General features: G+C 45.5%; 2 protein-coding genes across 2 annotated transcripts; both read left to right on the forward strand.

The window, feature by feature from the left end:
* LOC142000041 (alpha-1-acid glycoprotein 1-like) lies at positions 1-6,714 on the forward strand. Its single transcript, XM_074974059.1, has 6 exons — positions 1-114; positions 2,135-2,277; positions 2,933-3,006; positions 3,603-3,704; positions 4,501-4,601; positions 6,643-6,714. Exons 1-6 carry the CDS (start codon positions 1-3, stop codon positions 6,712-6,714), a joined length of 606 nt encoding a protein of 201 aa, XP_074830160.1.
* A 3,112-nt stretch (positions 6,715-9,826) lies between these two features.
* Positions 9,827-20,635, forward strand: LOC142000012 (alpha-1-acid glycoprotein 1-like). Its single transcript, XM_074973990.1, has 6 exons — positions 9,827-9,948; positions 11,134-11,276; positions 12,846-12,919; positions 13,610-13,720; positions 17,103-17,206; positions 20,519-20,635. The coding sequence occupies exons 1-6, from the start codon at positions 9,835-9,837 to the stop codon at positions 20,633-20,635; spliced, it is 663 nt and encodes a 220-aa protein (XP_074830091.1). The 5' UTR covers positions 9,827-9,834.
* Positions 20,636-22,026: the final 1,391 nt, after the last annotated feature.

Consider the following 22,026-nt stretch of genomic DNA (forward strand, 5'->3'; position numbering starts at 1 on the left):
ATGGCACTGACCTGCATTGCTATTATTCTTGGTTTAGCACATCTCCTTACTGCTAAACCCCTGGATTGTGAGCCTCTAGTTCCAGAAACCATTGACAATGCAACAATGACCAAGGTAAGAAGTGCCCTTGGAAGGGCCTCAGCTTCTGATGCTTATATTCTAGATGGGGCACTCAGAGGTTCATTAAGGACCTGTCCTAGACTAAGGCACAGGCCAGGCATGCAGGCAAGGGAACCATTTAGTAAAATTAACCATATAGTCAGGCTTTAATCTTACAAGCTGAGTAGTATTTATACCTCATCAGTACCCGCTGAAATATAAATTACTGAATGGAAACTGGGCAACAGCATGGTGTGCTCCGCAGGTTTTAATCCAAGACCTGGAGATGTCTGGATTCCAAGTGATAGACCCAGGAGGGAACCCTTAGAAATTAGAGGAAGACCATTTGACAGAGCACCTCAATCCATTGGATTGGTCCCTGAGGAACATTTACTAAGCGCCTTCCCCACCTACTTTTAAACATATCAAGCGATGGGGATTCCAGGAGCCTGGGCCTCTTCCCAAAGAAGTATCCTTGAAACCTTAGGGCCCTCAGCATCCTAATGTTCATGCCACTTATTTTACTGGGGATTCTTAATAAATCTCTCTCTGAAGTGATGCCAGTGACTGTGGAATCAATGTGAAGAGAGTGCGACAATGGCAGCTAAAGTCAACGCTTACAGTCTGGAAACTCAGGTGGAACGCTGCCCTCTGCAGATATAGGGGAAAAAAAGCCAGCATAAAACCAATCGACCTCCTTCCCCATTCTGTGAGCCACTCACAGCCCTAACAGGTTAGCTCTTGCAGATGAAGGATGCCTGCAGGGCAGCTGGCTCCTGTCTTTACAGAGCTCATGAAGGGGCTCCACAAGAGGAGCTTACAGATGCTTCCAGTTTTCTAAAATGATGCCAGCAGTTCCAGCCATATTTTGTTGGCATCAGCTCCTTAGCAGGGAACATGAATGCCCCCCTCTCCTCTTGTACCATGTGCTGCCACAGCTGTCGCTATGTCTTCTTTTTACTGTCCACTTTCTTTACGTGTCTCCACTGCTTAATTTGTCCCAGGGCTGAGCCCCGGCACCTCTGGGCATCCCATGTCAGTTATGAAAGTAAAAAAAATTGCTTGATCCCCAGCAACCTCCTACATTACATGTCTCCTTTCCCATCTCTTCTCTGCCATTTGGTCTTTTTTGTGTCCCCTCTTCCTTTTGATTTCTTATTCTTTTTTGTTCGTTTGCCTGTTTTTGCCAACTCTTCTCCCTACCCCCCGGCCAATAGCTCTGATTCCCCCTCCCTATTTCATCAGCCAGCAGATGACACACCTTGCTAATGGGAGTGGGGGTGGGGCATAGTTGCCATCCAATCCAGAGTTAAGTGCCATGGGAGCAAAGGAGAGGAGTTTAGCACAGTGAGCTGCCAGCTGAGCCTGAACCCCTGTACACATGAGCTGTTCCCACGGCCAGCTGCATTACACAAGGCAGTAGGGAGGGAAGGTGGAGGACTTTCAAGGAGCTACCATCCTCTTTGCCGGTGGATGAGGCAGCATGTTTATTCCATGGGGGGTGGTATCTGGCATCTTTCCCTTCTCCTGGGCATGTGGTCCAGCACAACCTCTCCCCCCAAGTTTGAAAACAGTGTATTACTGTTACCCCACCTAGAATACTCACCACAACTTTGGGACAAATGGGTAGCATGGTGCTGGCCTAGGGTCACATACGTAGGCTAGAGCATTGCACAGAGTGCTTTGATGGCATAAGAAGGTTGTTGTGGTTTTTTAGCACCTTGATCCTCTTTCAAGGGAAGCTTTAGTTCCATCAGGTAAGAAGAGGCTATCACCACCAGCTGTGAGAAAAGCATGGGGTAACTGGCAATCTGCCATAAAACTTACTGCCACAAAAAAATAGGTCAATTTAAGTTGTAAGTTCAGGAGAGAGACCATTCTCCTCTGTGTCCGTACAGTGACTTGTACAAGAGGGGCCCTGATCCTGACTGGGACCAATACACAATCCAAATAAATAATTACACATACACACATGCTGAGGCTTATAGGGTCTCCTAACAATTTGTTTCTTTTTCTTCCCTCCTCATCTTCACAGCTGCTGGGCAAATGGTTCTACATTGTTGGGGCCTCTCAGCACCCACGCACCCTAAAGGAGATGGAATTGATAAAGAATGCTTATTACTTCATATACCCTAGCAGCCATCAAGACAACTTCCCCGTCACACAAGTCATGAAACTGTAAGAGCATTTACAACACAGACCTTACTGACAGTGACATGCTCCCTTACTCAGGGAAAATATTTACACAAACATTTTCCTCAGTAGGACCAGGCTACCAGGAACTATCATTAATGAAACAATGTGCAAAGTCTTTCTTGCAGTGTGACTCTTACCTATGCTTGAAGATCCCCGACTCACACTGAGGTTGCATATGGCTATTGCATGCTTATCCAGACCACTACCAGGAGCCACCGTGCAGCCTTCCCTAACTCCATCTCTTCCTCTTAGGCCTTCTCATTCATAGTCGTCCCTGATCTTCTGGACAGCAAGTTCCACTATTGTCTCATGGAGCACCTTTGGCCTGCATTGTACGTGTTCTGTATCTGGGCAAGGGCCATTAAAATCCAGGGCTGTCAATCCTGCATCAAATCCTATTCTCATACACACAAAGTGCTACTCCGGAACAGAAGGGTGGATTCAGCTACCCTGACAATCCCTTCAGATTTCCCTCAGTTGACTGGGGGTGCTAATGTAATACACGTACAGAAAATGTGTGTGCAGTTCTGTGTTTGATAGAGGCATGTAATTCACATTGGCTAACAGAATTTAACCCAGAGAGCCATAGAGCATCACCCTCTGTGGTTAGTCCCCTGATTAATCTCTTCTCCTTTAGGAAGGACAAGTGTGTGGTGGACAACTCCAGTTACATTTCAGTCATCTGGGACAATTTTACAATGATCCTGCACGGTAAGAATCCAGAGATGCTAAGGAGAAAAGCAGAAATATCCAGTGCATCCTATTGGGAAGGGTGGATTGAGTTGTGGTTGGAGAGGTAGGAAGGTTTTTCTCCTACATTTCACTTCCTCATTTCTACCACACACTTATCTGGTCCCACAGCAGAGTTGCTTAACTAATCTGAATCCAGAGGTCAGCTTCCCCCACTTGGCAAGGAATAATTTCCTCCCATCGTGGGCAATTCTTGCAACATGCTCATTACAGTGATAGAAGGATTTATCTGTATCAGGTCATTTCTGTAGCCAGTAGTGGCCTCCATATGCAACAAACACACAGAACTGCCAAAGCTGATCATTCTGCTACCAACTAACACAAGTTTCCAAAAGGGTTTAGCCTGCAGGCGTGAAGGGGTCAGCACAGTCACGTAGGTCTGCCAAGCCACATCTAAACACTGGTTTCTAGGTCTGTATGAGATGAGTTTTTTACACCTATACACAGTACCACCAAAATCACAGAATACAGTCAAATGTCCTTGTAGGTTTATATTACACTTCTCCTGAGATTTGGACCGAATACTCTAACCACCCCTTGTACCTGTTCTCCTGAAGGGCCAAACGAAACTGGCATAGCACAACTTATCAAGAGCCGCTCTGAAGACACTATGACACTATACCACATTGATGGGACCCACAAAGGGTTATCGATCTCGGGTAAGTAAAGCACATCCCCGCACCAGAAAAGGACCGAGATAGCCAGAGATGTTCTATGTAGCCCCTGTTACGACAGCATCTCACAAACCCCTTGCAAAGTAGAGCTGTTCAATTATCCCCATTTTACAGGGAAGGAACTGAGAGGCACAGAGTAAATTAAGTACCTTGCCCAAAAGCACACAAGAAGAGCCTGGAGCTGAATGCAGGTCTCTCAAGGACCAGTGCCCTAAACTGAAAGAGCATCCTTCCTTCTGATCTGCTCCTAGAAAAGTGGCTGCAACACCCAAGAAAGAGAAAGGCAGGGACAGGGCATGAAAATTAAGTAGCTGCCTAGTCTGGCTTGGGCAGGAACTGTGGCTGATTCTAGATCTTTTAAAGCACCGTGTATATGCTTAACAACAATTATCTAGGTCCTAGGATAAAAAGATTGTGGCCAGGAAGGTAAATATTAAAACCTCGGAATCAGTTTTGATTTTAGGGACACCCCATAACTCTTCCCATCTCCCACTGGAGATGGGCTGACCAGACAAGTCTCTTCTATCCCCTCCCCCACCCAATAATAATAATAATAATAATAGGGGAAATAGAGGGTCCCAGGAAAGAAGAATAAAGAGGGGATGCAGCTCCCTTAGCTCAAGGGGGAGAGGTACATGCTTTTGAGTAGGAGATCCGAGTGCTACTCTTTGTTGCTGTGAAAGCCTCAAACAAACCGTAGGTACAATGCAGCCACTATACCTCCTAAAACCAACTCTGCCAAATGATTTTCTGCAATTTAGTATTTCATCTTTCAAAACAGCCCGGGCCCAAAACATGAGCACAGAGCAGCTGGAAGAATTCAAAACTCAAGTGGCATGCCTTGGATTGAAGGAAGAGGAAACATTCTATTCTCTAGATAAGGTAAAGATCAACATGGGGTTCCTATGAGAGTTATCAAGCCATCTTTAGAGCTTCAGAATCACATTGAAATTACCTGGAGCTGGGATCAAATTAAATGCTCCAGCCTCCTCCCTGAAAAGTGGCTTAAAAAAAAGAAAAAAGTTTATTAACCCAAAGCAAACCCCAACACGTAACATATTCAAGAGTATGCACTGCACCACGATGATATGATATAATGAATGGGCTAGTGAGCCGTCCACTGCCCTTTAATTAATGGAATCAAAACTGCTCAACCATCTGCTATAGCAGGGGTGGGCAGGCAAACTTTTTGGCCTGAGGGCCACATCAGGTTTCAGAAATTGTATGGAGGGCTGATTAGGGGAGGCGCTGTCTTCCCAAACAGCCAGGTGTGGCCCAGCCCCCCACCCCCTATGCGACCCCCCGGGCTTCTCGCCCCCTGATGGCTCCCCCAGGACTCCTGCTCCATCCAACTCCCCCTGTTCCCTGACAGCCCCCCTGGGACCCCTGCCCCATCCACCCGCTCTCTGTCCCCCGACCGCCCCCAGACCCCCCACCACCCCATCCAACACCCCCTCTCCTGCCTGACTGCCCCCCCCGGGACCCCCACCCCATCCAACCACCCCTTCTCCCTGACTGCCCCCGGAATTCCTGCCCCCATTCCCTGCCCTCTGACCGCCCTGACCCCATCCACACCCCCAGCCCCTGCCCTCTATCCAACCCCCCTCCCTGCCACCTTACCACGCTGCCTGGAGCACCGCTGGCTGGCAGCGCAGCTGCACCAGGACAGGAAGCCACGCACCGCGCAGCACAGAGCACCGGGTTCGGCCGGGCTCTGCAGTTGCACTGCCACAGGAGCTTGCAGCCCCGCCTCCCAGAGCATTGCGCCAGCAGCACCGTGAGCTGAGGCTGCGGGAAGGAGGGACCAGGGGAAAGCCTCCCAGGCCAGGAGCTCGGGGCCGGGCAGAACGGTCCCACAGGCCGTAGTTTGCCCACCTCTGTACTGTAGAACTTATACTGGTAACCCCAGTGGAGACTCTCCTGTAGCTCTGGGTTAGAAGGAGGGTCTAAGCTAGCTGTCCTCATGAAATGCCAAGTGTGCACCATAGGGACAACCATGACATTCCCTAGTGGCCACAAATGTATTCACAGCAAGTATAATATAAACCAGAAAGAATACAGGAGCAAACCCTCTACCCCCATGCCTTGATAGGAATTAAACAGAGAGAGCTTTAGCTGCACAGACCCCTTCCCTAAAAGGGGCATAAACCTCAGAGTTATTGTAAAACCAGTAGGTACTGACCATGTACTGGGCTGGTGTTAGATCAGAGTCCTTCCCTTCCAAACTGCCTAATCCTTGGCTTCCTTGGGGAAGTGCCACCAGACTCCACATTCACCAGTCTATTCCTTAAACCTCTCAAGTCTTTTGGAATCCTGTCAGGTTTAAACACCACCATAGTGAAAACTGAGATTGCCAAACCCAGGGCCTCCAAAAACATTGAGCCAGCATGCAATGATCAAGGCCAGACATACTCAGGCCCATTTAATAAATGCTTCTTCCTTCCCTCTGAGCAGCCAGCTCTCCCCAGTAGCTGGCTGGGGCAGCTGCTAGCCCTTAATGAGCTAACAATAGGCAATGCAAACCCACACAAGGAATACTGCATTTTAACAGCTTCTCTCTCTTCTCCCAGCGAAGGGGTTTCGCCTTTAACATTCACCTCAATTTGCTTGCTTGACAAAAATCTTCGATGCTGAGCAAGCATATTGTTCATATTCCCGAAGCAGCAATGAGCAAGTCCACAGCCTAGCTGAAGCAATTTAAATCTTTAAATAGAGAGAGAACTGTTCCTGCTACACAACTTCTTGCCCTAGAGGCTGCTGAAGTTGACACTATTTTAGCCTTTTGGGGATTCTAGTGTGTTAGGCAGGAGGAATTTGAAAATGCACAAGAAATAGTGCTAGTTTTGCTGTAAGAAAATCCTGTAATACTAAGAGCACATTTTACACACGCAATACTGACTCTCACTCTTGTTCATCTCTGTAGGATCTGTGTCCCATGGAAGAAGAAAATGACAAAAAGCACTCAGTTGAACTGATAGAACCATCACTGGGGTAACTCACATTTCCACGGCAACGTTGCTCTCCACACTGGATATCAGCAGTTGTTAATTCTCTTCCACCTGTTTAGCCACTGAAGGATCTCCCCTTGTTGCATCTGACCATGTGGTTTCTTTGGCACAAATTACTGACATTTTCATTTTCTGTGTTCTGCACCTTTACATTTCTAAGCACCCTTCACGCATGCAGAGCTCAGCAACCATTTGTTCTCAGCTCTTAGTGCAGACTTTCACAAAGGAGACCCACACACTATGCTCTCTCCTGAAGACTTTACCTGTCTCTCAGGTATCAGCTAAGAGGTAAGCTGGGGAAGGGCACAGCTGACTTAAATGATTCCCACCCTGCTTCAGTACGAGGTGTCACAATACCCCTACCCACTCACTCACTATATCCAAAAGCGGCATTGCATGGTCTCTGGCCATGTTGCCAGGAAAACCAAACACAATCCAGCACACCGTGCTCTTAAATCTTCCATCAATGCACAAAGGGGTGCACCCCCTGACCTTATCTAGCATCATCACCGGGCTGCCCCAGAGATTCATGAATTCACAGGAATGAGCCAGATCTGGGAACGTCACTACACGATATCGGGTGCAACGCCATCAACTGTGATCACTCTGGCTGGTGCAACAGTCCTCAGTAGACTGTGTGTGATTGACTGATTGATGAACCCAGCGATGGATGCAGAGAAAACCTTTCAACTTGTTCTGAAATTTTACAAACTATAGCTTCAAAACTAAATGTTGATATTTTTTAGGGCCTGATCTCACAGTCTCCCATGCACAGAGGTTTCATTAACTTCAGTGGAACCTTCTCACGCAAAACGCCAAGAGGATCAGAGTACATTAAAGATGAAAGGCACCCTGCAGGGTGGGGAACACAAAGTGGGGAGAAAATGAAAATATTCCGTAGGACACATGCTCCAGGGCTCTGATGAGAATTCACACCTCACCCTTTTGAAGACAATGACACAGTACTGGAGTTCCATTTGGACTATGCCCATCACAGCCTGCACACACATGAGCTCCACTTGCTGGGGGAGTCACACTGTCTAACCACAATGTAACCAACATCCCGCACAGTTCCTTAGGGAATCATTACCAAGGCACAGTCAAGATTGCTTGTGTGACTTTAACTGTGAATTTTCCCTTCTTTGAAATTTTTGGAGCATTATAACCTTATTATTTCATCTCTTTTTAATGTTTGGGGATCATTATAAGGTTTGAAAGACTAGAGTCAGTGATAGGAACTTTCAACAGAAAAGTGCAGTATGACATGGAGTTTTGTTTCATCTGCAAACATGAAAAAGCTCAGAGCTGCCTATTTCACGCCACATTAAAGTGCAGAATTCAATGCAAAAGATACTTTTTTAAAATCATGGAAATTTCGCAGAAAAACACCTCATTACTTAATCAAATACAATGTGGCATGAGTTTATTACATCTATATTTGCACAGTAGATTTACTCCCCCGAAAGTGGCAGGCTGATTTTTAGAGAGATGAGGGTGAATAAAATAGATTCTTGTGCCCAGATGAGCAACTTCAGCCAGTGCATTTTATTCCACCTCCCTTCATGTGAAGCTCTGGCACTACGTTGGTCTACATTGCTGCTGTTCTCAGCTTAGCACATCTCCTCACTGCTCAACCTTTGGATTTTAAACTACTTCCACAAATACCCGATAACACCACAGCATTCAAGGTAGGAAAAGCCCTAGGTAGGGTCATGCTTCTTCTGGCAGTTACACCCCAGTTCCAAGCAAAGGCTGGACAACAACTGTACGGAGAAGACAGTTCACTAATGTCTTCATATCTGTTGTACAGAGTGCACAGCACCCAGAATTTACATCACAAAAATCTCTCAAATATAAAACCCTAGATAAAATACTAAGGCACCAGGCAAGACATCAGGAGACTGGTGCCTATGACTATTCCTGCCTCTTCTACAGACTTGCTGTGTGACTTTGGGTAAGTGTCAGTCCCTGTGTGCCTCAGTTTCCCCATGAATATTTCCCTACCCCACAGAGAACTGAGAATTCAATACTTTGTCACCAGAAATTTCACAAACCCCACAACTTCTAACCAGGACTTCATTACGGATAGCAGAGTTTTCTTTTGCTTTGAAGGTTTCACCTTGCCCTACATCCAGGTAGCGACTCAGCAGTGGGAAGAAAGGGGAGCAGCAGGATGGGAAATCAGTGTCAAATAGCCAATAGACTTCCAGTTGCAAAAATGGTTGTTGCAGAGCTTTGATTTGATTACACATTCCTTCCAATACGCACAGCCAGAGACGCATCCTGTGTTTATACTGCATCGCTGCCCCACTCATCACCAGAGCCACTACAGACTGACCCCCTGGATTTCACAGAAGGGATAAAATGGGGGATGAGCCATTATAGAATCTCTCCGTTAATAAGGTTTTTAATTACTACATACTGTAGCTTTGAACTGGTTGGGCTGGTAAAATCCAATGGCCTCATCCTGCAGCGTGTGTGTGTTTCACTCCCACTGAAATCCATGAGCAGTGTGAGGAAGGACTGCAGGATCAGGAAGGTTACAGATGAAAAGAACCCTGCAGGAATGGAATAGGCAAGGGGTAGAAAATGCAAACCAGGTGCTGAGTCACTGCCCTTTGGAGGAAATCCTAATCAGCCACATGCGAGGACAATGACACAGAACTGCAGTTCCAGCCCTGCCAGGGTTCAACCTATCGCAACCTGTGTGCACGTAATTGGGCCCACTCACTTTTGCAACGTATGATATCAAAGTCCTTTTTGCAGTGGAACCAAAGACCCTCACAGGTATCTTTCAGAGAGACACCTTAAAGTAGCATGTCACATGCATTAGCTCAAAGCCAGTGTTTAGGCCAAATTAAAGCTCAGACTGCAGTGCAAATGATGCAGCTTTTATCTGGGAGATTTCCTGGAAAGGCACATCATTGCTTCATCTCCACACAAATGCTACGCAGGCTGTCTCAGAGACATGCACCTAGCAGATTTGCCCTGACACAACTGGACAGTTGAACAGTTGCATAGAAATCTCTATACACAGATTCCCAAGCTGAGACGTTTCAGTCAAAGGGATTACTCCCACACTCTCTCATCTCCCTTGAAGAGACACCATGGCACTAGCCTGCATTGTTACGTTTCTCAGCTTAGCGCATATCCTCAGTGCTATGCGCCTGCACTGTGAACTCCTGCTTCCACAAATCCCAGACAGCACTACAGCATCCAAGGTAAGAAAAGCCTTGCAGAGGGTCTTGCTTCTTCTGGTGATTACACTCCAATTCCATGCAATGACCAGGCAGGAACTGGGCAGTGGGGACCATCCACTAAGATATTTGGGTCTTATGTTACAGGGTGAAGCACCCAAAGTTTACATCACAATATAATACTCTCTCAAATATAAAACCCAACATAAAAAGGTTAAAGTACAGGATTAGGAATCAGGAAACCTGGATTCTTTTTGTCTCTGCAACAAACTATCTATGCATCTTCTATGCCTCGGTTTCCCCATTTGTAAAACATGGAGAATACTTCCCTACGTAGCAAACACTGAATTCAAGTACATTTGTCACCAAAATATCCCACTACTGTAAGCACTTAAGTATTATATTATGTCACAATATAAACAGTGAATATTAGCTGGTAAATTTATTTGAGCATAAGTTTTCGTGACCATAACCCTAAGCTGTAGCTCACGAAAGCTTATGCTCAAATAACTTTGTTAGTCTCTAAGGTGCCACAAGTACTCCTTTTCTTTTTGCAAATACAGACTAACATGGTTGCTACTCTGAAAGCTGTCATTAGCTGGTAGTAGAACTGATGGAAAATGGGAAAGAATCCATATATGTTTTGACATATTCATAAATATTTTCAGTCCCATTGGATTTTGTAATAGCCCCGTTCTCTTTTCCCCCCCACCAAATTCCCCTGGGATTATATTTCAAAATCAGAATTTCAAACTCGAAAAGTTTCCAAAATAAATTAAAGTTTTAATGCAAAACAAATCCCACAATGTGACTTCACTGACCATTTAAAAGTGACACAAGGGTGAAAGGGGAAAAAAAACGAAAAGCTACCTTAGAAAAACCAACACACTCAATATTTTTATCCACCTTAAAGAATGCTGTTTCTTTCTCTCTTTTGGCTACTCTTGCTAGTTTTAATGAGAGAACTTGCCAGGGGCAAAACGCAGTACTACAGCAGAATGTGAGAGCAAGACTTGTCACTGTAAAGACAAGTTTCAGAGTAGGAGCAGTGTTAGTCTGTATTCACAAAAAGAAAAGGAGTACTTGTGAGCTGTTGCTCAGGAAAGCTTATGTAAAGACAAGTCATTCATTTTCCCTCTTGGAACTCCATAAGAGTCCCTTATTCTATTCTCCTTCCCCCACCTCCCCGCCCGCCCTTTATCTTCACAGCTGCTGGGGAAATGGTTCTACATAGCTGGTGCCTCTCAGTTCCCCTTTCACCTGCTGGAAATGGTGCTGATAGATAATGGTTATCTTGATGTGAACCCTACTGAGCAGGAGCAGGAGTTACTCATCAACCAGCATGTCACAGTGTAAGACTGTTCATTCTTCAATGCCTCCTTTTCTTCCCTTTGTCCATCTGCTCACCTATCTTATTTTTATACCATAATTTCCCCCTTACTCCACAGATTTTTCAGCACAAGGTTTCAATTAGCATCACCTGAACAAAGAGGGAACAAGGGAACGTTTGTTAAAAGTTTCTCTATGTAATTTTTTCCCAGTGATCTGTATGACTCTCTCTCCCCCCTCACTAGTTCACGTCTGACTAAGCCTCCTACTAACAGCACTACAAAAGTTTAATTTATCCTGCCATCTTCTTGTTATTTGGGGGAAGTTCTATGGCCTGTGTTACACAGCAAGTCAAACTAGATGATCACAATGGTCCCTTATAGCCTTGGAATCTATTGGTTTTGTATTTGTTTTTTTTCCTTTCCGTTGGGTTTTCTGACCTCTTTCATGGTCCTTGCAGTCAGGTTAGATTCTTTCTTGTTCTCCTAATCAATCTCTCGCTAGGTACCCTGCATCCATATTAATGTACCAGACTGTCCCCTACAACACAAAGGCTGCCTGCTTATGCTGTATATGCCAGACCATGGATGTTCATGCACGGTAAAAACAGCACTGGGCTGTACCATGAGCCAGGCATTGCAGCCCCATCTCTGCCTTGCTCTGTCCCTGGCCTCCGTAGATTGAATCCCTCCTATCCAAGCAACAGGTTCTATCATGGTCCTGGCAGGACCTCTTCATGTTTGCCCAGCCCTCTTCAGTTGCTTGTGCTCACTCTGACCTGTGGATAGATAGAGGCCATCAGTCTGGCACTAAACTCTCTTCCCCTCGGTCTTGCATACGTGAAACAGGTGGAAGAAGCTGGGCATATCCTGAGTGCCCTGCAGTATTTATACTTTGTATAAGTGTACCAATGTACCACACAATACACCAGTGTAAGTAATACACACAGACACTAGGCACTATATGAAGGCACGTAGCTCCCATCTGTTTATATAAATACCTTCCTGGGGAAAAAGAACAGGAGGACTTGTGGCACCTTAGACACTAACCAATTTATTTGAGCATAAGCTTTCATGGGCTACAGCTCACTTCATCGGATGCATTTTCCTGTGGAGAAAATACTGGGCACTAAAGGAATCTTTAGTCTATCAGAGAAGGGCATAACAAGCATCAGTGGCTGGCCATCAAAGCCAGGAAATTCAAATTAGTGATAAGCCCCCCCCCTTTTTTTTTTTTTTAAAACAAAGTGGGGGTGATTAACCACTGGAACAAACACTAAGGGAAGTGGTGGACTCCCCATATGTTGATGTCTTCATGTCAAGATTGGACACCTATCTAAAATATATACTTTTGTCAAACAAGTTACTGGGCTCAATGCAGGGGTAAACTGGGTGAAATTCTATGACTTGTCTTATACAGGAGGTAAGGCTAGAAGCTAGATGATCTAATAATGGTGCCTTCTGACCTTAAAAATCACTCTCTCTCTCTCAACTCTAATGGTAGAATTTGCCTCCAAGTGTCTCAAGACAGTAGAATCTTTACCCTCACCTCTGTAGTTATAGCATGTTCACCCCCCCTTTCTCTCTTTTTAGCGGGGACAAATGTTTCTCAAGCAACTCAACTTATCTTGAAGTCTCTATCAATAATGCCACACTGATCAAGTATGGTAAGAATCTGACGACAAGAGGGAAGCGGAGCACACAGAGGCATCATTATCTAAACATAGAGGAGGGCAAGTGGACAGGGGAGGGAGTCAGGAGTTTATAAATTAGTTTATTGGGTGCATCTCATTTTCCATTGCACATTTGAAGCCTCAGTACAGGGAGGAATCAGGTGACCGAACCCACCGAGAACTTGAGGGACAGATTCACCCTTGGAATGATCCCCTCCTCATTGGGGCAGTTTTTTGCACCACTCAGAGAGATAAGATAGCAGTCAGAGAGCCATGCACAACCATTTATGGCTGAACACACCAAGGAATCATGAGCCAGCTGCATACATCCATGTTAGGATGAGGGCCACGCATCTTTGGCTCCTTAAAATCCCAGGCCATTATCTAAAAGAAGACCAAAAAACTAAAGGCCTTGCATTGAAATCAATGGGAGATTTTTCTCCCACTGACTGCTTGGAGTTGGACTGGGCCCAAGAAGCTACACCAGGATAGGAATTTTCTACACATGATCAGATCCCTGAGCAGATGGTAGCAAAACATGTATTCATCTGCAATCAGACCAATAAACTCTGTCCAGTATTAGCAATTCTTGCAGGTTTATACCAGGTCTTGTTATACAGAATTGTGTCAAATTATATATTCTTACTGCTCCCCTTCCCAACCCCTGACTGTGTTTTCGCGAAGCCAAGAACCAGCGCACCATGGGGAAGCTTATGAACAGCAGTTCCAAAGAGATTTTCCTCATTCAATACCAGATGCATAAGGAGAAGAACTACACAGGATTGTATCTTTATGGTATGCAAACCCATTATAAAATAACTTGAAGCTGTGATCTGAGGATATGAAGAAGCTTCACCCCCATATAACAAAACTACGTCAGAATTTTCAGTGTTGCCAGCTCTCATGATATTTGGTGGTTTTCTTGAAGCCCCAGCTGCTGGAGTTACAGGAATACATAAAAATTGGAGCTTCCATTTTAAAAAAAAGTTTGTAGCCATCATAGTCACAAACAAAAGCTTGAAAATATGACCCAAGTGCACCCTGCAGGTTCAAAAACCAGAATGCCAATAAAAAACTCAAAATGTATTGGTTTTGTAAAAGCACATGATTGTAAGCCAATCTCATGATTTTAAGTGGCCTAATTCATTATTTTTCCACACTTGGGCTTGGCAATACTGGAACTTATAAAGCCCCCTCACCAGCCAGATCACTCTGCTACTCCACAAGGTACAACTTCTCTTTACTCCTTCCGGCTCAGAAGCCACTACATAAGGAAGAAAGTCCCAGCACTTTCCAGAGTGCCTCACCCCTCCAGAGCAGTCAGTCAGAGACCTGCCCAAGGACCCCCAGCACTTTCTGTAATATGTATCCCTCAGCAGGTCACAGGGAACCCACAAGCACAGACAATAATGGCAGTCCCACCCGCCACTTATAGCGGGTGCCTTTATGATGAACAGAAGTGACACTGGAGAACAAGTGAAGGATATGGGGCATTAGAGAGCAATGCCCAAGCGTAATGTGGTGCTTGGACCAGCACTGGGGCTGTCACTTGGGAGCTCCTTAGCTGACTGTGACTGGCTTCAGGAAGGGAAGGGATCAGCCGAGCACTGCGGAATGTTCTGGGCACCCCAGCAGTGCTGGCACAAGATGGCCTCTGCTGGGTGCCAGCGACCTAGAATGTTTACGTTAGGAGACGTCCTGTCAGCCCATGGGGTGAACAGATGGAATCCACATCCTGGGGCTCTTTAGTGTACAGTGGGTTTTCTTGGGCTACAAATACTGATTTGGGATACCAATCAGAGAGCAAAAATGTGCAGCTAAGACGCCATTTTCTCCCACCACATTGTGTACACCCAAAGCTGTTTAGAAGTGGACTCCACTTACCTCAAATCCTATTGTTTGGGATGAGAGGAGATGCCATGCTATCCCTCTCCGTCCCCTCCCACTTCCCTTCCTGTCCCACCCACATTCTCTCTTCATGCTGTCTCCATCATCTGTCCCATGCTCATCCTTATATTGACCTCCCCTCTCTCTGTTTCCCTCTTTCTGGCTCCCCCACCTGTGTCCCTCCCACACCCCCCAGTCTCTTGCTGCCTCTTGGCCCTCTCCAACCCCTTCAAACTCCTGCCCACTTGCCCAACCCTAGAGCCCTTAGAGTGGCCATCTTCCTAGAGTGCAGCCTGGCTTCAGTCTCAGTGAAAATAATAAGATATGGTAACAATCTTGACTAAGGGTAGCCTCAATTCCACATACAGAAACTAAAGGGGAATGGCAGCCATCTTGACTGAGAGAAGCCTATGGCCTCCATCCCACGGAGAGTAATGGAAGATGGCAGCCAAATCACCACAAGGGCAATATTCACAAGAAACACAAATACCAAATATCGTGAGAGTTGGAAACTCTGTGCTCCCCTAACAGAGGGGGCGTCACTAGCCACTGAAGCCAGCCTCTCCAGTCCTGCCTGGCTCCTTTTCTGCTGGGGTGGTTCGGGGGGATGGGAGGGACGGGCTGAAGAACCACTGCCTAGAGTCAGCTGCTGAGATGGTGCCTGTGTTCTCAATCCTGCTTGAGGAAGTGGGGCTGACTGAGCTGGGAGAGGGAAACCGCAATCTAGTGCCCACAGAGATGGCCAAGCACCCTGACAAGGGGCGGGAGGATGGAACAGGAGGGACAGGCCCTTCTCCCCTCGCCTTCTCTCTGTAGCCGGCAGGGGAGCGAGGCACCTCAGAAGGAGAAGCAGTGCTGAAGGGAAAAACTCACCCAGAGCCTATGCAGCCCTGGGACATGGCTGGGATTCAGTCCAGCCATTTATTAAGCCAAGCTGTCAAATCTGGGAGAGAGTGTGTGGCCTTTCCCCTCATAAAAGCTCTGTAGTAGGAAGGGGCAGGTGAGCTGCCTGCCTGCTTCTATGGAGGGGGAATGGAATCACCAGGGACCACAGAGGATAGGGCTTCCCCAGCTGGTAGGTCTGGGTCGGGTCACATGGCAAGCAGGCTGAAGTGCCCATTGTTATGGTTCTGTGTCCCTCAGAACCATGAAGAATGGGCAGCAGTTAAAGTATTTCACAACAGACAGATCCCCCACTACACCAGCCACGCTGGAGGGGGAGAGCCAGATGCCCAAGCTGAGGAGAGAAGTGGGAATTGTTCTCCTTCCCACTCTTCCTCACTTGAGCCTTCAAGAATGGGATTACACCCACCAAGCCAGTAAGATTCATGCCTCTCTGAGCTGCATTCAGGCTCTCCAGCCATATTAGCCCAAATGAGGCTCTGATGGTGGGTTTAAGTAGCTTTGGAAGTTCAATTCTCCTGATTCACTGCTCAGCAAGTAGAGCACTGGTGACAGAAGAGCTGCAGATAGAGAGTTCTAGGCTAAATGTGGGAAGCACACATTTTAGCAAAGGGATTATTAGGTGCCTTGAAAAACTGATTTCTATAAAACCATCTTAATTGAAAATGCATTTTATAAGCACAAAACATCAGAGGACTAATTTTTCAGTAAATATATACCACTCAGCTCTGGTGCATTGAAGCAATTATGTATTAAGCAGTATGCCCTGTTAATCAGGAAGGGGGGCATGTACTGATTAACATATGACAGCCTTCCATACACACCAAGAGTCATCAGCAGCATGATTTGGACTTCAGATGTTCTACACCACAGCACTGACCTCTACTACACAAGCTAAAGGAGCACCACCATTAGCTAGTAGCAATAGTAGACTGTTATCCTCTATATCAGCGGTGTCCAATAGAAATTCAATGCTAGCCACACTTGTAGTTTTGAATTTTTCTTATTCGCCACATTATAAAAAAGCCACATGCATTAGCCACAATTCAATAGCCTATTTGCCACATGTGGATAGTAGTGAACATATTGGACACCGCTGCTCTATATGAACCAGCCGCTAGAGAGGTGCAACTTTACAAGTGTGTTAATTAAATACATACCCTGTGGGGGTTAACACTCACAGTGCAGATAAAGTGACATGAATGGAGAGGAGAGAGAATCTCGTACTAGGACAACCTGGTTAAGTGTGTCAAACAGAGGAAATGAAGAAACAGGGAGGATAGGTAAGGAACATGAAAATTATATGCCTAAACTAATTATATTCATCGAGCACCTACTAAACTGCTCTCTAATATTTAATGCTGCAATTTCTCCCTTTTTAAAACAGCCCGGAACCAAAACATGAGTAAAACCCAGTTGGAGGAATTCAGAGACCACGCTAAATGTCTGGGCCTTCGTGAAGAGGAAATAATTTATGCACCATGGCAGAAGGTAAAGTTCTCATTATGGATCAGTAAACATCCTCTCCCCATCTTCAGTGCCACACAGCAATATTCAGAGGGGTAGCCATGTTAGTCTGTATCCACAGAAACAACAAGGAGTCCAGTGGCACCTTAAAGACTAAGATTTATTTGGGCATAAGCTTTCGTGGGTAAAAACCCCACTTCTTCAGATGCAACAATATTGTAACCCTCAGGAGCCAGGAGGGAAAAGGGGCCAGCCTCAGCTACAAGGAGTTTTATAAAAAAATGAATAAATAGCCTTAGATCACCGCAATGTATAGTCCAGGGGAAAATTTCAAAAGCACTCAAGTCCCATTTTCAAAAGTGACCTAGGCACTTAAGACCCTAAATGTCCTTGTAAAATCAATGGGATTTAGACACTTAAGTGTCTAAATCACTTTTGAAAATGGGACTTGGGTGCTTCTGAAAGTTTTACTCCCAGAAAACAAATCTTCATGTGATGGACACGCATATTCACAGAACAATGCACTAAAAATGTGTAGTTTGTAAAGATCATAAACCCAACCACCACCTCCCCCCCTCAGAACAGGAATTAAGTACAGGATTTAAATACAAAAAGAATATACCCACAGACGCAACCTTCCACTATCTTACATTTCTATAGTATCATTCATATCAGAGTAATTTATAAGCCACACATTCAAGGAACAACTCACTTATCACTAAAATGGAGTCATCTGTGGGGAGGAACATGGCAACTGCTAACACCACACAGCTATACCGCACAACAATTTAGAACAGGGTTTCTCAACCCATGGGTCAAAACCTAAAATTGGATCACCAGAATGTGTTAAAGAGTCACGTGGCAGCTTCTGTCCTATGGGGCTGGCTGGGCTCGCCTCCCTGCTCCAGGCACTGCCACCTCTGGGGTCCCAGCACCACTCAGGTTTGGCCCAGGAATTTGGGTAGGTCAAATTTGAGTGAGTGGCACTGCAACCCCAAGAGGCAGGTCACAAGTCCACTCACACAAATATGATCCAGTCAGGGGGGCGGGAGGGATCCAATTTAAGTGGCACTGTAAGCCCAGAGATTGCAATACCTGAAGTGGAGAGCAGAGCCCAGCCAGCCCCACGGCACAGGAGCTGCCACTGTGGGGTGAGTGCCCAGGCAGGACACCCCCCAGGGCAGGGCCGTAACCAGGGCGGGGCAAGTGGGGCAGCCACCCAAGGTACAAAGCTATGGGGGCAGCTTGGGTCAGTGAGGCTTGGTCAGGCCAGCCCCGCATGGCTGGGCTCGGAGGGAGCGCCACCTCCACCCAACTCCTCAGCGGGCCACCCAGCCTGTCTGGGATCGGGGGGAACACAACCAAAAAAAAAAAAAAAAAAAAAACCAGGGTGCTTGCTCACCCTGGGTCCTAAAATGCCTAGTTATAGCTTGGTCCCAGGGCCTCCACCCCCAAGCTATTTATTGGGTCGCAACAGGCCATAAACATTTACAAATGGGTGCTGAGCCCCCAAAAATTTGAGAACCCTGGTTTAGGACATAGCAGGAAATGAAGAATGCTAAAGCTAGCTGACCCTACAGGAGCTAATTTAGTCAGAAAAAGTTACTCAGACTGGAATTTAAAGCTACAGATCTCAGTCTGGATCTGGCAGAAAGCATCAGCTGAAAGACAAAACTCTTCAACAGCACATCATCCACCCTCCTGCCCCCATTTCCATTCCAAAGCATTCCTTCAGTACTGATTCCAAAGGAAGAGCGCTCCCTGTCCCCACTGAACAACCAGCCCCACTTCCTATAGAAGTTTGGGGTTTTCTAGGAGGTCTCCCACCCAAGAAATAGCCCAAGGGTGCTGGAATTTGAAAGATTTAATAAGAACATAGCTCAAGACAGTAGAGCCAGACCCTTTCCCTGTTCCAGTTAATATATACACCTGGTTCAGAGGCTTATGTCCAAACAAACTACTAAGGTCTCTAGGTAACTTTATAGTCCTGGCAGGCATACATTCTTTTCCAGACAAAATGGTGGTGCAGGGATAACTCTTACCATATATGATCCGGTGCCATCTCCTCTGCTTCTTCAGGAATGTCTGTTCCTAATTAGTACCTGAATCCAGCTTCAGGTGGTCTCATTAGGCAGCCCACCACTTAGAGGTTAGTAGAGAAAGCCTAGTCCCAGAGAGAATTTGAGTACTTCCACACCAGAGTAAGAGAGGAATTTCTCATGGGGAATCTCCCACACTTTCATATGACAATTAAGGTCAAGGGGAAACAAATTACTGAAAGGAAAGCTTTGAAACAATTGCCACTACTAAATTGAACAGAATTCTAGAAAGAATAGTCAGACAACCTGAAGCCTGTGTCTCGATTTGCTCTTTCTTTCCCCTTTGAGCAGCCAGCTCTCCCGGTAAGCCAATTTGTAATCACCTGTGGAAGTAGCTACTTGTTCCCAACAAGCTAATTATGGGTTGCTGTAAACTTAAAGGGACAACCCTACATTTGGACCAAATTTAAGTTCTGGTAAAAATCATAAGTTTCAGAAAAACCAATAGGAATAGTGCAGATCAGTCTTGTTTTTTCAAAGTTCTGATGAACACAGGTGCTTTCAAATAAAGAAAGATTCCCCTGCAGAGTCTGAGACCCAAAACCTCTGCAGCCCTAAGAATTTAAAAGTGAAAGTGACTATACCAAAACTAGGACTGACTTTTTTGATTTTCATTAGCCAGGCTGAAAGAAATGCAAGTGAACAGAGCAGAAGTAGTAACAAGCATAACAGGTTTTAAAATGTTACATTTTCAATCTAGGGCGTCAATATTAACATAGTTAAAGAAATATGTTGACAGGGGGATTTAACTTCAGTACGTCTTTTAAGAGTACAACTTTTTACCTAATTCCTTGAGCTTCTAAAAAAAGGATTTCACCCTTTTTAATTCATATAGTTGTTTTCCCATATTCACTTTAAGGCATGCTTAATGTAGAGGTCACAGGGTAGCATTACTGTTGTTACATATAGTTCCTACTTTATATTACAGACTTAGAAGAACTGTTAGCTGCAGCTCTAATCCCACCCAGAAAAAAAAAAGTTTGTGATCACAGCTCAGCAGAATCCAGGGAATGGCGTAGGAGAGGTTACAGCTACTGTAACAAAGTTAACCATGGGTACAGCACACAATTAACACAGGCCCAGTTTCTCCCAACAGGGTGACCCAGTTCCTTTGGGGGCTAATTTATTGCTGAGCAAAAACTCAAAGAAAAAAAAGTGATCCTGTTGCTCTGGAGAACTCTCTCTTGTTGGTGCCATACTGACATCAATTGTATTTGCTGCATATTTTTCTCAGAAGGAGCTGTGCCAAATGAAAGAAACCAGACAAACGATTCCCCAGGCAAGGAGACCCCAGATGCAGTCCAAGGATAACTCTGAAGCTAGCGGAGCTGGACATCAGCAACTGACCACTTAACCTCTGCAGCAAATAAAAGTTTTCCTAATTATTTCTGCTGTGTATTGTTGATGCAACATCAGGGGAGTTGCTCTACTAGATAGATAGATCAGGGTTAGTGAAGAGAGATCACAGCTAGTTTTTATTTTCCTAGTTATTTGCAACTAGACAGTTAATAGGCCAACTTTCCACATGCTGGACAAATGGCAGTAACCATGGTTGCAAACCAGCATGAAACTTGGACATTTCTTCACTGCTGGCTCAAAGCACTGAGTTTTACACTGATGGTTCAACAGCACCAAATGGGACAATATTTCCACTATGGAAATGCATTGATACCACTCAGTGTTGTGATCACCAGAAGAGGGCACTCCTGTACTACTACTACTCTAAAAGTTACTGTACCTTGTCTGTGGGATGCTTGAAGGCACGGCTAATGTAATACACAGGGAAAAGCCTCATTTCTATTTTCCTTTAAAACAGCTGGATCGTGTACAGCAGGCCAAAGTGTAAAATTGAAGCTTACTTGGTCACAAACTTGGCCACCAGAATTAGTTGTCTGTTCCTATGAGGAAATTCCTTTCTAAAACTTGTAGATGCGAATTAGAATCCCAGGTCCAAAGGATGTTTGCCCATTTCAAGGTCCTAGTAGAATGGGCCAGGGAAACTGGCTGACCACTAGGTTAGCAAAAACGATGACCATGTCAGATCTCTAGGAGCCTACACCAGTGGGGGTTCCATCATTCAGAAATGGAATTGTTTCAATAAGAGGGATGTCATGAGCAGCCTAATTCCCACTAACTCCAGCATACCAAAACCAGAGACAATCAAATAGCAGAGCATTTTATTACAGGCTTTCCCAGAGAAAGCCTGGGTGGCCTTACATGAGCACCTCACATCAGTTCATTAATGTAATGTCACAGCCCTGTGAGGTGGGGAAGTTTTATTGTTCTTGAGCAAACTAAAATGTACAGATTAAGTGACTCACCATGGCTTGGCTCACCTGTGACAAAACCAGGAATGGAACTCAGATTGCCTTAGTTCTAGTCCGGTGCTTAAACCCCTAAACTAACTTTCCTCCTCTTTGGGATGAAACAGATCATAAGAAATGCAAGGAAAAGGTGGAGTAGAAAGTAAATCCCCTCTCCAAGGAGCTAATCCCTCCTAGTTCTAGAGTGGCAGGTATTTAGTGAGCACTGCAATTTCAATCAGTTTTGTTCCTTCATTTCTCTAAATAGGGGAGAGGGAGAATAGGTGTCACTAGTGGTTCCTTTAATGAAAATGGAACTGTAGAGGTTTTTAATCTCTCAGATGTGCCCCTCATGATCTCAGGGACCAGGTACAGGGCCAGCCCCACAATTAAAAACACCTCTACCAGACTGACAGGCTGGCTTAGCACCATGCCCCAAAGG

Source organism: Natator depressus, chromosome 16 (assembly GCF_965152275.1).
Source record: "Natator depressus isolate rNatDep1 chromosome 16, rNatDep2.hap1, whole genome shotgun sequence".
Lineage (NCBI taxonomy): Eukaryota > Metazoa > Chordata > Testudines > Cheloniidae > Natator > Natator depressus.